We start from the raw sequence: 16,690 nt of genomic DNA, 5'->3' as shown, positions 1-16,690 counted from the left end.
GTCGCCGGGCAGCGTCTGTCTCTTACCTTTGGGCTTCCTTTTCCGGCGGATCGAAGCCCGGACGATGTCGGAACCAAAATGATTGTGCCAGTGCCGCTTCGAACGGACATCGCAGAACCAGTCCCCGGATAAGAACTTCAGGTAGTTTGGATCAGAAACAGACTCACGTAGTTTGCTAGAGGCAGAAGGAGAGAAAGACGACAAGTTGGAATGCTGCTTTACCCAGGAACAAAATCTCAGGCAGCGCATACCTACCTGAGAAAATGCAGCACTGAACTCAGTGGCTGGGACTTACTTCTGAGTAGACCTGCCTTACATTGCACATTAGCCTCTTCAATACCAAGCCTGAAGCGCCTCTGTCCCACAAGATGTTGGACTCTTACTCCCATAAGCCCTGGCCAACATGGCTAATGGTCTAGGATGATGGGATTTGTAATCCAACATCATCAGGAGGATCATAGGCTCCCCAACCTTGCTGTTTACCAACAGCAAATGCAATTATTCATGTCTGAATCCTAATCTAAATACAAAGGTGGAGGAGTAAGCAGGGCCTATGGGGGCCGCAGGGTTGGTAGAAGCATGAAACTCTTTTAGAAACAAACATTTATGGAGAGAACAAGCCACTGAGGAACGAACATGCCTAGTGGTCATGGGCTGCCTGTTGGACGGCTGAGGATATCGAACAGAAAAACCGGAAGAACATGTGGCTACCTGGGATTTTGAACAGCAGTTCTCCATGCTGCAAGCTCTTGTTGCAGCGCAGATGTATATACCACTTACCACATCTAAAAAAAAAAAGCTAAGCAGTCTACAAAAAAATCAAAATAGGTCAAAACACATAAGAAACCCTGCAAGGTTTATAAAATATTTAAACCAAATGCTAAAAACTAGGGATGTACCCACTTCCTATCCAATGGCCATGGTTAAACAAAACAGCACCTGGAAAATGCTTTGGTGAGTGGGATTTTTGCCAGTCCCACCAAGCCAGTTGTTTTTCAGGTGCCTTTTTAGGAAAACACAGTGCCCAGATAATGCCTGGCTCATGCAAATGGCTGCCAGCGATTTCACTGGTGCTTTAAGAAGAAAATGCAAATCACGCAGTTGGTCCGCCAGCTTGCTCAAGGATCCGGTGCCAAGACGTGGGAGGCAACCAGGAATCCAGGGAGCCAACAGAGGAAATGTGACAGCTTTCCATTCCCCAGACAGGTCCCTCTGTCAAACCTCATCAACACACCATAAACAGCAAGCAAACTGAGCAGCACAATCAGGGAAGGTCTCAGAAAAGAGATGGATTTTTAATTAATGCAGTTGGCACTTTCCAAACACCATGTGGGGGTAGGAGGGAATAGAAAGGAGGCATTTCATAAAGTGGGCACAATCACACTAATATATTAGAATTTTGCGGGGAATCTCAGGACTGCTTCAGCTGGCCCAGGAAGGAAATCTTTCCAGAATTCTACCACACTAAAGTCAGTGAAGAAAGAATTCCATAACGGAAAACTTTCAGAAAAAATTCTACGTAATTCCTTCCTCTTAAATCAAAGTATCCACTGTCTCAGGTGAATCATATCTGGGGAACTTCATTATATTTGCATCATCCCAGCATTTTATGTGTTCCTTTGTTAACAGATTTCAGGATGGAGTTGCCAGCTAGACAGGAGAGGAATGCAAATAAACCAGCCTAGCCAGGTCTGCTTGTTTTGCTTATGGGCAGTTGCCAAAGAAAAGAAAGAGAAACTGCCAATTATTTTTCTCTCCAGCTGTTTAGTTCCTTTTCAGCTGCACACCTGAGGTGAAGAAAGAGACACATTTTGTGCCAGCTTCTGCCTCTCTGCAAGAGTGAAAGGTGGGTTGCTTACCTGTAACTATCCTTCTTCGGGTGGTCAACTGTGCATTCACACATATGGCTTTGCACCTGTGTGGGCTTGTTGCTTCCAAGCTAGACTCATTCTGGTGGGAATCCCTCCCCTCCCTCCACTGGTATATCTAGGAGAGGGTCCTGCTCCTTTCCCCAGTTCCGTCCAGGCCAACATTGTGGCCTTGGAACTGGGAGAGCCAAGAGAATGGCCAGCTTGCAACTTCTGGATACAGGCCCGAAGGAAAGCATGGGGCCAAAGCCACCTGCACTGATGCAGGGTCGGTGCGCAGGTTGTGTGAACGCACAGATGACCAATGCACGGGCAATAGCTGCAGGTAAGCAACCCAGCTTTCTTCTTCATGGTCTCTGTGCAACACCCTTACGAGCAACAAGTGAGCTTACCTTGAGACAGAGGTGGGCAGGTGCCAGTAGTGGGGGACCAGCAGATAGGACTGCCCCACCAAAGCAGCAATCCTGCCTGCAGCGGACACTGAGCTGGGAGCATTGGAAGACAATGGGGTGGGCCATGTTGCCACCCGGCAGAGGTCGCCATCACCCCAGGAGAGTGCGCTCAGGTGCACTCAGGAAGCTGAAGGCTGGATGGCGGGTGGACCAACAAGATGGCCCCAGGGGTGGATGGAATGAACACTGGGATTTCTGGCATGTTTGCAATGGGGGGAGGGGGGCGGGAGTTGACTCCCCATTGTCTAAAAAGCTTTCCCAATTTGGACACTGGAAAAGAACATGGTGAGGATATTGCAAAACAATACTTACATGAAAGGACTTATAATCTTGGTTCGGTATGAAAAAATATTCCTAGATTGAGGCAGCCTGTTCCTCAAAGCCTAACCTGCATCTGCTAGCACAAGCCAGCGTTTTGGGCCTGCTTAGCTGGAGGGGCCTGATGGGGGAGAGGCATGCCTGGTAACGGAACGTCTGTCCATCCCTGAGCCAACCCATTTGAGAAAGTCTCACCTGATCCGTCCCTCCTCCAGCATCCGGAGCTGTGAATCTCTCTGGAGAACCTCTGCGATGGCATTCTGCTCCTCTTCGGTCAGGAAGCTGAGGTCCAGCAAGGCGTCCATGGAGATGTCCACATCCATGGGAAGTGCTGGTCTGGAGCGTGCCCAGTCGAGTCTGTCCACGCCTAGAGGCAGACACTTCTCTTGACGGCCTCTCAGGTAAGCCCTGTCAACACATCAGCGGCGTGGAAAGGGGAGGTCAAGCCAGGAGACCAGCACCAGCAATCCACTCATGGCCACGGGAACAGGAAGATGTCTCAGGACGGAACCATTCAGTTCTGGATGAGGCTCCACGGACGATTGTTCTCCATCCTGATGGCCTTTCGAGAGACAAGGTCACAGCCCACTTGGAGCAGAGAAAACACAGAAAGAATCACCTTCAGCACCACTTGTACTTTCTAAGACACCACACAATCTGGTATCTTACAAACACAATCTCACACACCTAGGTTCTTCAGAAGACTCTTGGGAGTTGCAGACCGTTGTAGCCCGGTCACTTACTAATTGCCCAAAAAGAGGCCAAAGGGAGGAAAAGGAGGGGAGAAGAGGAGGGGCACAAAGGGGGATGTGGTTCCAAAGGAAGTCAGGAGATGAGAGCATAGAAGTGTGCCTGCCATTAAGGCACCAAAATACCTCAAGAAGCCTCTGTGTGAGCCCAGCGAGCGCACAGAAGGGGAACAGAAGTAAGCCCGACTGGACCGGGCAATCCACCAGGACGTTCTCCCATGCAAGCTTCGCTGAACTGGACAAGGGCCTGTGCAAGAGCTGTATGCCATGGCAACAACACACGGGAAAACCTCCTAGACCTAACGCAGGTTGCATTTGTGAGCACATGCACTGCACGTCAATACGAGGCCTTCTTTGTGGAGCCAGTCCATCAGAGCACCTGGACTGGTTTCATCATAGCTGGTCATGCCAAGAACGGCTAACTGTAAAAACCAGTCCCCAGGGTGCTGCTTCTTTGACTATTCCTCCCCCTCCTCCTCCTCCTCTTTCCCCTGTGTGTGGTGTCCTTTTACATTGTAAACTTGGGGCCAGGGACTGCCATAATCCAGGTATTTATAAGCAGCTCTGGGAGATGTTTGTTTGCAGCGCAGGATAATTTTTTTAATTAAAATATTTTTTAAATACTGATTGTACAAGTGTATCCATGCTTAACCCATCCGCAGTGAAAAAGAAAGACATGTGTTTTAGAGGCTGAGAAACTTAATCAGAAATTTTAATATGAAAAAAAAAGAAAACAACAACCCGGATGTGGGTTTGCATTCCTGTTGGCTTTTGACAACTTGCTACTGTGCAAGATGCCTCAGACTACAACTTTCTGGGTGCACTTCCTGCATCTGCAGGAACAAAGCCCTTCAAGCAACGAACGTGCCTGTCACAATCATCCAAAGGAAACCTTTTCACAAGCAGTGTCAACGCCTCCAATTTGCAGCTCTCCGGCCACTTTTGGACACAGTGGGAGGGGGTGTTTTGCCAGCTGTTTTAACAGGCCCGGTTGCACAGATGTGCCTTAATTGTTTAAGGCACTTAAAATGTAGTTTGAAATCTCTCGAACTGTTATGACGTTTTCCCTCTTCTTTATCTTTTGTAATGTATTTTATGACTTGTCGGACACTGCCCGCAGGCTTTGGCTGCTGGGAAGTACAAAAATGAAGCAAATCAAGGACACCTCCATCCCCCCAGACCCGCTGCCTTCTCCAAGCTGATACCGCCCCCCCGCCGCCCCAATGTGTCCAGAAATAAAAATGGAAACTGCAGCCCACCGTATCTTGAGGCATCAGCCAGGGAAAGCCTGTCCCAAAGCAACAAGTTCGGTGCACTTGTTTTCAAAAAGAAAAGACTGTGTTGCTTCCAGGTTCTGCACCGTGTGGAGGAAATAGGTTATCTCAGCAAGAATGCATTTTTGTGGGCAATCGCGATGGCAGTGCAAAAGCGCTTCAGGGCACCTCGGTCTTGATGGGAACGGCAGATCAGCACAGCTGATTGCTTCTCTGGGCTCGCTTTGGTGGCACGGCTGCAGAGCCCGCCTCGATGCACACTGGCATTTGGGAATGTGTTACTATGACACCATCCAGAGGTGGGCAGGGAAGGATGATCATTCCGGGAACAGAAGTTTTCTCAAAGAAAGTACGGCCAGGGAGCTTGCAGGTACTCATTGGATTGTTCTCCATCTATCTATCTATCTATCTATCTATCTATCTATCTATCTATCTATTTATTTAAAAGCTTTTCTATCCCATCCCCTACAGAACATCTCGGGATGGCTTCCAATAAATAAATACAACAGAACAGCCCCACAGCATCCAACCAGGATATACTAAAACCCCAATTAAAATCAATTAAACTTTAAAATAATGGGAAAATAAAGGGTTTTGCCTGATGCCGAAAAGAATATAACATCGGCACCAGGCAAACCTTTCCGGGGAGTGTATTCCATAGTTGGGATGCCACCACAGAGAAGGCCTTCCTCCAGGTACTCTCCGTCTTTATCTTCTTTGAAAACACACCATCTTTTTCTAGAACAAGTGGGTGGTCCTTGCCAAGTCAATGCCTTCAGCAGAAACAGGAGAAAACGCTCTTTTATTCCTACAGTCGTGATGGTGCCATGATTCCAGTAAGCTTAAAAGGCAAACCCGCTCATGCTTAGGATGTTCTTATGCATAAACAGATACAGATACATGCAAAGGCTTGGGCTGAGGGGCTGTTTGGGTTTTGCTTCTCTGAAGGGCAGAGAAGAGAGGCGAACCTGCCAGTGTGCTTCAGGTATGGAGATCCAAATGGCCTTCGAAAAGGGGTGTGCATGTAAGAGCATTAAAAAAAGGGTCAGAAAAAACAACCTGGTTGCACCATGAAGCAGGAAACTGCAAGACAGATCACAGGATGTGGCGAGATCTGCAGTTATACCTGTGGCAGATGGGTGAATTCACAGCAGTCTGGTAGCAGTCTGTTTCTTTCCTCATGTAGAGTAGAAGCATTCCCTATGCGCCCCCCTCGTGTGTGTGTGTGTGTGTGTGTGTGTGTGTGTGTGTGTGTGTGAGAGAGAGAGAGAGAGAGAGAGAGAGAGAGAGAGAGAGAGAGAGAGAGAGAGAGAGAGAGAGAGCGAGCGAGCGCACACAAAGAGGCAGATTTGGGCCAGCCTGCAACTTCTCATTAGCTCCCAAACTCTGGCTGGCGCCTGTGCATACAGGCACACTGGCCTCTGTCCATGGCTGGAGCTCAAGGACTTTTCTTCTTTGCAAACACACAACTACATCCTGGAGTTTTGCAGCCTCCCACGGCTGAGTCAGGGTGGATCCTGCTGTGGGGACGAATGCACACCCTGTGCTAACACAGTTCCTCCCTCCGTGCCAGGCCAACCCGGTTTGCTGACGAGCAACCCCAGCCACCCTTTCCACATGAAAAGGCAGGTTTGCCCACCACCGTGTAGAGCGCCGGGCAGTGGGATGGAGCAGTCCCAGTCCCGCAGAAAGCAAAGGACGCAGGAGCTTTTACGGTCATGATTCTGGGAGATGCCAGCCACTGCCTCGTAGCCCCGGTTGTGCCAGCCGCTGCCTCATAGGGGAAGGGTTCAGAGAATGCATTTATTAAACTGGGTGGGGAGATGCAAGATCTCCAGATGTTTCAAATCCCACTCTGAGAATCCCTTGCCACCACAACCAATAATCCAGAAGCCTGAGAGGTGAAGTCCAAAACACCTGCAGATCCAGTTTCTGCATTCAGCGACTCAGGAAGCAAATCTGTGCATGTTCGGACATAAAGAAGCCTTTCAACTCATGGAATGCTGGCGACTCCTTTGTGTCTAAGCTTGTACAGCATCTCAGCTTAATCCATTAAGGTGCAATCCTATGCAAGTTGCGACTTAAAGGAGGTCTGCGACCCTCAGCGCCCCCCACAGCTTTTTCTGCTGAAACCTGCCCAGGTTTGTGCCCCAGGACTTTCAAAAGTGACTGGTTCTAGGAGAGCGGGATTACAGAGAGTGAACAGGCAGTGTGGGTTAACGATTCGATGGCTGGTTCAGATTCAGAAGGTGCAAAAACCTCCACTCTGCCATGAAGCTGATGAGGTGGCTTTGAGCCAGCTGCTATTTTGCAGCATAACCTACCTCACAGGGCTGTTGTGAGGATAAAATGGAAGGATGGAATGTGCAAGATGCTTGGAGGAAGGATAAGTTAATGCATTTTTAAAAAATCAACTATGAACCAAGAAGTTCCTGATTTACCTCTCCCATGAGCCCAGCAGCAGCCTGAAAAAAACCTATCCTGTGATATTATATTGGCCTACCTTACAGGGTTGTAAGGATCACTGAGATCAGTTGCATGGCGTGCTCTGAGCATTCCAAACCACTGGAGCGTTGTCGGGATGTAAGGGCCAAGGCAGCACCACTCACTCAGAAAAGGGAGCTATCAAAAGGCTTGGAGGAATTCCCAAGTTCTGCAGAAGCACCACAAACCAAACCAAAACTAACCCAAACACAAAGCAAAATAAAGTTTAGAAAACCACATTGGGGGAAATCCCAGCCCCTACTCAGAAAAGCCCAGCAGGATCAGGTATGCCCAGTGGCCACATAACCCTGGCAGACTGTGGCAGGGAACAGAGTGGCTGGGACTGCACACAGGAACCGTTCGCACTGCAACATTTTGTTGCTGTACAAAGGATTTCAGCCCCGCGTTCTGGGGCCACGCTATTCTACAGCGGCCATCCCTGACCTGGCGACCTCCAGGGGCTTTTGCCTACAATTGCCATCATTCCCAGGCAACACAGCTAATGGGACAGTTGGCTGGGGATGATGGGCATTGTGATCCTGCCCACCCAGAGCACCCCCCCTGTTGGGGAAGGCTCCTCGACAGACCCACCTTTCTTGTATACCAGGGTTGAGCAACTCATGGCCCCTTCAGCTGTTCTACCTACAGTTCCCATCAACGCTTCCCAGCTGTTTTGCTGGCTAAAGATGATGGGACTTGCAGGCCAAAACCGCTGAGTGGCCACAAGTTTCTCACTGCAGATGTATGTACACACACGCGTTCCTTTCTAGATGTACTTTGTGGGAGGTTAATGTTATCACTGGACAAGAGAAGCGTGTTAAGCTGGGTTAACCTGATTCCCAGGACTCTGTGCTTTGTTCAACATAGTTAATAGTTAGACGGTGTCACTGCGTGTTTATTTGTTTATTGCATTTGTATCCCACCTTTCTTCCACCATGTAACTCAAGGCCAGTACATTGCTTTCCTCCAAACACTGGCCAGACCCAGCCCGCTCAGTTTCAGCAAGGCGACTGCTTCATGTGCATTCAGACAATCCCTGGCAGGGAAAGAGGAAAGCATGAACAGATGTCCAACAGGTGTAAGGGAATGTTTGGAAGACCAGATGCTCCAATATCAGTGAAGCCAAGCAGCTGTAGCTTTGGGTGACCCTCTGGACGGATGGCCACCGGGAAGCTCTGGTAAGAACAGATATAGCTCAAAGAAGCCAGATCCTGAAGATGAAACTCAAATACTTTGGCCACCTAATGAGAAGGAAGGACTCCCTGGAGAAGAGCCTGATGCTGGGAACAATAGATGGCAAAAGAAGACGGGGATGGCAGAGGATGAGGTGGCTGGATGGAGTCACTGAAGCAGTCGGAGTGAGCTTGGGTGGACTCCGGGGGATGGTGGAGGACAGGAAGGCCTGGAGGAATGTTGTCCACGGGGTCACGACGGGTCGGACACGAGTTCGTGACTAACAACAACAGCTCAAAGAAGCAAGCAAATTAAGTCTGAGTGGGTTGGGCGTTTGATCCCTAATATTTCCTGCTGAATTGGAGCACAGATGAACTTGGGGGTAAAAGAAACAACATTTGATCTGAGCATCACTTCTGCATTTCCCTGCTTTAGTTTCTCTCTCCCTCCAGCCAGCGTGACTGTAGCGTGATCCTCTTGCAGTTTGTATTGGGCAAGAGTTGAGTAACAGAAGGGAGGAAAATAGCACGAGAAAGAGCCAGAAAGATCCCAGCCTGCAGACTGAGGCAACAAACTTCTTTGACACACAAGGAAGCATAAAGGAGCTGTACGCTCTTGCTTACTCCAGACTTCCCAGATCAGGAAGGCCACTCCTCTTCCAGTTCAAAGCTCTGCATGTCCATCTACAGAGTCACCAAATTGGCAGCGCTTTCACCCAGAATCAAAGCTTGCACATCCTTTGCCATTTGCAAATTATGCCAGTTTCATTTTGCCCAATTGTACTTCAAGTCCAACATTGTATTTTATTTGGCGCCTCCCAAAAACTTTCCTTTCGGGAAGGCTTCCTGAACTAATTAAACCACATCTGTATTGCAATTACTTTTAGCATTGTGTTCTGTGCTTCTCCCTGTTCTATCTTTTATTGTTCTCTGCTCCAAAATCTCCATGCTGGAATATGGAATGCTATACGCATCTTGTAAATAAATATTTCCTTGGTTGGCTCCACCCCCTAAGAAAAGCAGGCATGCAGTGGGCAGTCTCATCTTTTGAGGATGGAAGAGCGTCACCAAGGAACCAGGAGATGCATCAGTGCCAAGCACCAGCAGGATTCAAAGAGAAGGTTGCATGTTCACTCTGCCCTGAAATCCAGTCCGGGAGTTGCCCAGCTCCCTTCCAGAAAAGCTGCACTCCTTCTCTGAAGCTGTGCCAATGCAGCAAAGCCTGGTTTCCTACCCCAGGGCACTCACTCACCTGGGACAAAGAGCAGAGATGGAGTTCCCCCTTCCAACTCTGCATTCTCCCACAGCCAGCAGGCGGGTGTGAAGCGCTACCACGCAAGGGTTCATCCCCAGACACCGCGTGAGCAGGAGCAAGGCCTGCCCTGCCCTGCCCAAGTTCTGCAGGGAGGTGCTGGTGCCGGGAGACCAAGGGCGCTGCCTGCAGCAGGTCCCAAGCTGCCCGTTCTCCCGCGCAGTCCAGGTGAGGCCTCAAAGGAGCCTCCACAAAATGGCAAGCGAGGGATTGTGGGGGAGGGATCAGCATCACGCCTGGGCCAGCATGGGTGTGACATCTGCCGCCGCTCAGAGCAGCACTCCTCCTCGGGAGAGCCTCAGTGCCCAAGGCAGACCCTTGCCTGCAGAAGGCCGAGGATAAGACTAGGAGAGACCTTCCTGCTACCTGGATCTTTTTAACTGGAGATGCCAGGTGACCAGAGCTGAGGGCTTCTACATGCATGACAAAGCTTTTGCCATAGTGCCGCATGATATTCTAATAAGCAAAATAGCAAAAACTGGACTAGAAGGGAAAACTATTAGGTGAATCCAGAATTGGCTGCTAAATTGAACGCAAAGAGTGCTCATCAATGACACCCTCTTAAATTGGATGGAGGTAACTGGCGGGGTGCCACAGGGTTCAGTCCTGGGCCCAGTGCTCCCCAACATCTGTATTAATGATTTGGATGAGGAAGTGCAAGGCAAGATAATCAAATCTGCAGACAATACAAAACTGGGTGGAATAGCAAACACCCTGGAAGACAGAATGACAACCTGGATAAACTTGAACACTGGGCTGAAAGCAACAGAATGAGAGTCAATAAGGACAAGTGCCAAGACCTCCACCTGGGAAAGAGAAACCAAATGCATCAATACTAGGTGGGGAATACGTGAAAAAGAGGAAGATCTCAGAGTAATGGTGGACAATAGGCTAGATATGAGCCAACAATGTGATGCAGCCACCAAGAGGGCAAATGCTATTTTGAAATGTATTAACAGAAACATTACTTCCAAATCACAAGTAGTAGTAGTTCCTCTACTCCTCCTCACCTGGAATACAGTGTCCAGTTCTGAGCACCAAGATTTAAGAAAGATGCAGGTAAATTAGAAAGGGTCCAGCAGAGGGTAACAAAAATGATCCAGGTTTGGAAACTGCCCTATGAGGAGACACTGAGCGAACTGGGCATGTTCTGCCTTGAGAAGAGAAGACTGAGGTGGAACATGGTATCACTCTATAACTACTTCAAAGACTGTCACAAAGGGGAAGTGCAAGATCTCTTCTTGCTGATACTAAAGTGTAGGACATGGAATAATTGATTCAAGCTGGGACAACCCAGATTCAGGCTGGACATCAAGAGAAGCTTCCTCACTGTCAGAGCGATATGACAGTGAAACCAGCTGCATGGAGAGGTGGGGGGCTCTCCCACACTGGAGTCATTCAGGAAGAAACTGGACAGCCCTCCGAGGGGGATGGTGTGACTTGGTGTCCTGCAACAGCGGGGGGCTGGACCCGATGGCCTTTGTGGCCCCGTCCAGCTCTACTGTGATTCCATGGCTGCCTGCAGCAAGTGGCAGCTGGGACCCAGAAACCAGCGTACTAAAAGGAAACCGGCAGTGCTGTGGCTGCGAAACTAGGCTGGACAAACCGGAGCTCACCATTCTGCGCCCGTGTTTCCCAGAACAAAAGTAGTGGCAGGCTCCTGTATGTGGGACCACCCTGTTCGCATGCCAGCGCTCTGCACCCACTCGTTACACAAGGCTGGTCGCGTGGCTCTTCTGTCCATCTTACAGCCTACCCATCTCCTGAACTGCACTGGCTTCCAAGACAGGTGTGCCCAGAAACTGATCATAAAAGCATTTTCCTTTTTGTGAAACGCAAGCATGCCTCCTAGGCTGCTTATGGTGCAGCCCCAGATAAGTCTGCTCTGAAGTAAGGCCCCACTGGGTCTATCAAGGCCACTCCCGAATATGAGTTTGCAGCCAGATAGAGCTGCACTTTATCACACTGCATCCAGTTGCAATGATCATATGTCTGCTAAATCTCAAACTTATTAAAACAGCAGTAGGCAATTTGGGTCGCTTCCAGGCGATTAGGACTGGAGCTCCCATAATCCCTTGCTATTGGCCATGCTGCCTGCAATGGATGGGAACGGCAGTCCACAAGTGCATCTGGGCTGCTGCATTCAAGCAGTGCTGAGTATCTTCATCAGCACCTGCACAGGAGACAAAAGCCAAGTGCTGAAAATAGGCCACCCAGAAGGACCCAGCTTAGTCACACTCAGTCTGGATTTTGTCACGACTTAAAACAAAAAAAGTGTTACACCAGAAAGGTAGAAATAGATCGATAATATGCCACACACACTGTTCAAAGTCACATTCTGTGAAATGGAGGCCATGCATCCGTATCCATGCATTATTGTTTATATGGATGTTGACTGGAAACCAGCTGTGCCTGACCTCCATGCAGAGAACTGAAGAAGCTAAAGAAGATTAAATACTAAGAATCACTGAGAGATTTTCCATGGGAAGCTTTTGTTGTGCACTTCCATTCTCTTATCAGTGTTGTTTATGGATGCTTTAGACGCTGGCATGATTTCAGTTTTGCTTCAGATTGTAAACATCCCTTTTCACTAGATTTTTCTTAGTGGGGTATTATTTTAATTCTGATGGTGAAAGGAAATGTGATGTCTTCTTGGCCACCTAGAGATGACATAGCAGCAAAGCGGGACAGGAAATATTCCTTGTGTGACACTCATACCTTCAATTCTGCACGAAACCAGAAAAGCGGGTGCAGCGCACAGAAGGCTTCATGGTAACGGGGGCCTGTGGCTCAGTGGCAGCGAGCAGGTTTCGTGAGCTAAAGGTTGCAGGTTCAGTCCTTGGCGTCTCCCCCAGGAGCAAGAAAAAGATGCTGCCTATCTTCATCCCTGCTGGCAGTTGGCAGAGTGGACAAAACAGAGCAAGATGAACCTCATGAGGAAGTTCCCCACCTTCCTTTCAAATTCTAGTGTGTGCAAACTCCAAACACATCCATTGTTGAGGATTGTCTTGTCCATCTCTATAGTGATCTTCCAGAGATGAGCACCACAAAACAGAGGATTGCAAGAACCCCTGGAGAAGCCAATCATACTAGGGAAAGGCAGAGGAAGAAAAGGCCGAATAAGAGATGGAGGGACTCCAGAACGGAAGACACAGCCTTGAATTTAGAACAGCTTAAACAGGGAAGTCATGGGCAGGACACTATGGAGGGCCTTCATGCATAGGGTCACCATGAGTCAGAGAAGACCTGATGGCACATGACAACAGTTTGCTCACTCCTCTCTCCCAGATAGTGGTATGACTATCCTCAGTCCCACGTTTGCTTGAGAGCATCTGCTTAACTCCTGAATCTTTGCATGCATGTTAAGAATTACGCATGGTGGTGAAGGAGACATTTTCCTCCCTGTTCCATTATCCTAGAAACCCAAAGGGCCATCCCATGAAACAGAGTGGTGCGAAATCAAGACAGATTAAAGGAAGGGCCTTTTCACACTGGGAGGGTGCACACTAGCTCCTCACCAACACCAGACAGGGCCTTCGGTCTGACTGAGCAATGCTCTTAAGGCAAAAGGAAAAAGCCCCAAAGCGAGGGTTCTCCTGAAGCCCACGTCCTGTTTACACAAAACCAGAACATTTAAACACACCCAAACACCCCTTATCCTCAGAGAAGGAACCAGAGCAATGACCGAAGTCTCACCCCCATAATAAAAGCGTTCAGGTTGTGGTTCTGCTTCTGATCATGCAGAAAATTCCGAGAGAGGGGATGGCCAGAGCCATGGGCGGTATGAAGGTGGAGAAGCCTGGTACCCGGAGTGCACACAAACACAGCAGGAACAAAAACAACCAGATAGAAGAGGAGCCCACGTTTTCGGAAATGCTCCTGTGGCACACTGAAGGTGCCTCTCTAAGTATTTACAAATCCCACCTGTTGGATATGAAGACACTCCCTACCTAGACAAACAGAGAACACCCTTCGCCACATGGGTTTATGGACACACATCACACACCTGAACTAGGGCTGTTAAAAATATGATTGCCAACTTTTAAGCTGTCTAAGGGGGAAGATGGCCTGCAACAGCATCCTGTTCTGTCTGGACCGTACTGGGAGTTGTTTTCCTCTTTTCTGTCTAAACATGCATAAGATTGCACCTTTATTCAGTAGATCAACCCATGTTTAGCAGTTAGTTGATCATTAGAAAGGCTGCAAATTAAAAGGAGAATTGTGTGCTCTAAAGCTCTCATAAACAGGGAAAGAAAGGAGACGGATCCCTTAAGTTCCACATTTCAGCTGAACCAGTCAAAAGACAAAACTATTTAACCCATGTTTCAGGATCTAAACGCAAAGGCTGGGATGCAAATGAGAGAGAGAGAGAAACACACACACAAATGTGTGATCAGCTGCCCTGGTTTTCTTATGACTCACTTTATTATTCTGCATCCTGTAATGCAACTGCCTTCAGGATGGAATGAGGTGGAAAGCTTTAACAGTTCCCAGAACCTGGTACAACTGTTGCACCTTCAGGTAGCAGGTAAGTAAATCTTACCTGAGAACCAGTGTGGTATAGGGCTCACAAGTGCAGGACTGGGACTCAGGAGACCTGGGTTCTAGTCCCCGCTCAGCCACGGAGCCAACTGGGTGACTTTGGGCCGGTCCCAGACTCTCAGCCCAACCTACCTCACAGGGCTGTTGTTGTGGGGATAAAATTGAGAGGAGGAAGAGGAGAATGGTGAGTTCTTTAAAAAAGAAAAGGTTGGGATATAAATCTAATAAATAAAACTGTTAGCAGCTACTGAGAAGACCTGCTAATGATAGCAGCTGTTAAGGACAATGGCATGGATCCCAGCTCCCATCAGCCCCAGCCAGCATGACCACGGTTACTGACCGTTGTAGATCAACATCTCATGGGCTACAGGAGCCCCAGGCCTGAACTAAAGAAGGGACTGAGTTCTTGTGGTATTCCCTATTTTGTGCAGAATGGAAACAGGTTTTTTGTTTTTGTTTGGATAAAATGACATTTTAATTATAACATTGTTTTTATCAGGGGGGTTTCTGTTTACAAAACTCAAGTGAAGTACACCCACCATAAACAGAAAGAACCCAGAAAGAAACTGCATGTGCTGAGCAGTAGAGCAGGAGAAAGCCGTGTGAATTTTAACCTTTAGTCACCCCATAAGCGACACCCAGCAAACTCACTGTTTGCTTGCTTGTTTTTACAGCAGCAAAGTGCTTTACATTTGGCTGCCTGAGAGGGTACCTGGACCCAGTTTGCTGGCTTGAACCCCAACACAGTTCCTGGGCTTTGAACCATCTCTGTGGCAGGCAGGCAGGCAGGCAGGCAGCCTTTCCACAGGGCCAGGCACGAAAGGCTCAGAGGTGTGGCATTCCCCCAGTTTGATTTCTGCCTGCAGCACAGCAGCGGGGACAAGCTCAGGAGTCCTGAGAGAAAAGGAACAGGCCGTGGACACACCCTCTTTGCTGCTTCCATCAGGGTTATTGTGGCGCCGGCAAGAGATGCAATTTGGTGGCCCTCCTCCATTTTGAAGAGTCTGGCTGTTCAAACTTAGGATCGGTTTTTGCTGCCTTGGGGGAAACAGTCAGGCTGGGAAAGGGCTGCCCCACCCAATCAGCCTGCGAAGCCAGTGGTGCAGCCAGGCAGGGTCTTTGGGGCAGGGGAGCAGGCCCCGTTCAGCAGGAGGGTCCCCAAATGCAACAAGACTGGTCTTCCACCTGTGGAAGTCACTCACATTACATTGGAGGGCTGTGTGTAAGCCTATATGGTTGAAAGTATGAAATTATCCCAGAGTGCAACCCTATACACAGTCACAAAACAACCACCACAACAACAATGGTCCGGAGCTCCCAACATGCCCCAGCCAGCCATGATTGTGGGGGAATCCTGGGAATGGCAGGACTCCTTCCATCTAAATAGGCAGGCCGGGGCGTTCAGTGCAAGGTTGCTCAAGAGCCTGCCATGATCACGAGGAGTCCTCCTTTCTCTCCCCAGGGTTTGTCCAGACAGCAAACAGAGGGGAGGGAGAGGATGATAAAGCCCGCCTGGGGTTCCTTGGCAGAGGAAGAAGGCAGAACATAAATATAGGCAAACAAATAATCCCGTGCACAGCGACTTGAAAATAAACTTAGTAGTGGAACTTACTTTTGAGTAAAATAACTCGAGCAGCAATATTACTAGGAGCTTGGGACCTTACATTTTAGGACTTGTGGATGAAACTGAGTCTCCTAAAGGGTTTCTAAAAAGGAGGGGGAATGAACGACCAAACAGTTTCCTTGCCAAAAAAAAAAAAAAAAAAGGCAGTGTAGTGCAATGGTGAGAGTGCTCAGGGGATCCGAGGGCTGGCCTCCACTTAACCAAGAAGCTCCCTGAATCGTTCTGGGCTCGCCACCGACTCCCGGCTAACCCTCGCTCACAGGGAGTTCCTTGACGGCATATGCAAGCAAGCAAGCAAGCAAGCAAGAGTATCCTATTATGCTACGTTTACCCTTCACGCCTGCGAAGACGCTCAGGGGGACCTCCTCTCCATTTCATCCTCACAACAACCCTGGAAGGCAGGCTGAGCCGAACAAGAACACAGTGGCCTCCGGGGCGGCGCGGGGGCCGCAGATGCCGCAGCCTCGCCCGCCCCGCGCCCCCTTCCCGAGGCGCGCCGCCCCCCGCTCGCCCCGCGCCCGGCCCGCTCTCCCATATGCGGCGGCGGAACGGCCGGGCCGGAGGGGGGGGCGAGGGGGGGCGGGAGGCCCCCGACCCTCGCGCGCGGGCGGCGAAGGAGAGCGCGCCGCGGCGGCGGGTTACCTGGCCAGGTGGGGCTCCCCGTCTCGGCGAGCCCGGCCGCAGGGCGCGCGCTCTCTGGGGAAGCAGAAGTTCGCTCGGCAGCGCCTCGCCGCGCCCCTCCTCCTCCTCCTCCTCCTCCTCCTCCCGCGCCTGTTCGGTGCTTTCTCAACGTGCACTCGCGGCAGCCTCGGCTGGGACCTAAGGCTGAGTCAACCGCAGAGAGAAGGAAGCGCCTCCCCGCGCAGCTGCTGGGAAACCCGGGCCTGGAACCGGG

The 16,690-nt window shown here is 49.7% G+C and overlaps 1 protein-coding gene across 2 annotated transcripts in view; it reads right to left on the bottom strand.

The window, feature by feature from the left end:
* SYTL1 (synaptotagmin like 1) overlaps window positions 1-16,488 on the bottom strand; it is a 33,704-nt gene extending 17,216 nt beyond the window's left edge. Inside the window, exons 1-3 of one of the 2 annotated variants that reach the window (XM_044435051.1) lie at window positions 16,438-16,488; window positions 2,834-3,226; window positions 27-175 (exon numbers count right to left, since the gene is read on the bottom strand). In XM_044435051.1, the coding sequence (XP_044290986.1) occupies window positions 27-175; window positions 2,834-2,961 (277 nt within the window). In that variant the 5' untranslated portion in view covers window positions 2,962-3,226; window positions 16,438-16,488. The remainder of the gene's footprint in view (window positions 1-26; window positions 176-2,833; window positions 3,227-16,437) is intronic. The other variant, XM_044435052.1, reaches the window with a different exon arrangement.
* Between the last annotated feature and the right edge of the window lie 202 nt (window positions 16,489-16,690).

The sequence above is a fragment of the Varanus komodoensis genome, unplaced genomic scaffold, assembly GCF_004798865.1.
Source record: "Varanus komodoensis strain SLA01 unplaced genomic scaffold, ASM479886v1 scaffold29_1, whole genome shotgun sequence".
Lineage (NCBI taxonomy): Eukaryota > Metazoa > Chordata > Lepidosauria > Squamata > Varanidae > Varanus > Varanus komodoensis.
Note: the sequence above shows the minus strand (reverse complement) of the source record. Positions and strands in the feature narration are given on the sequence as shown.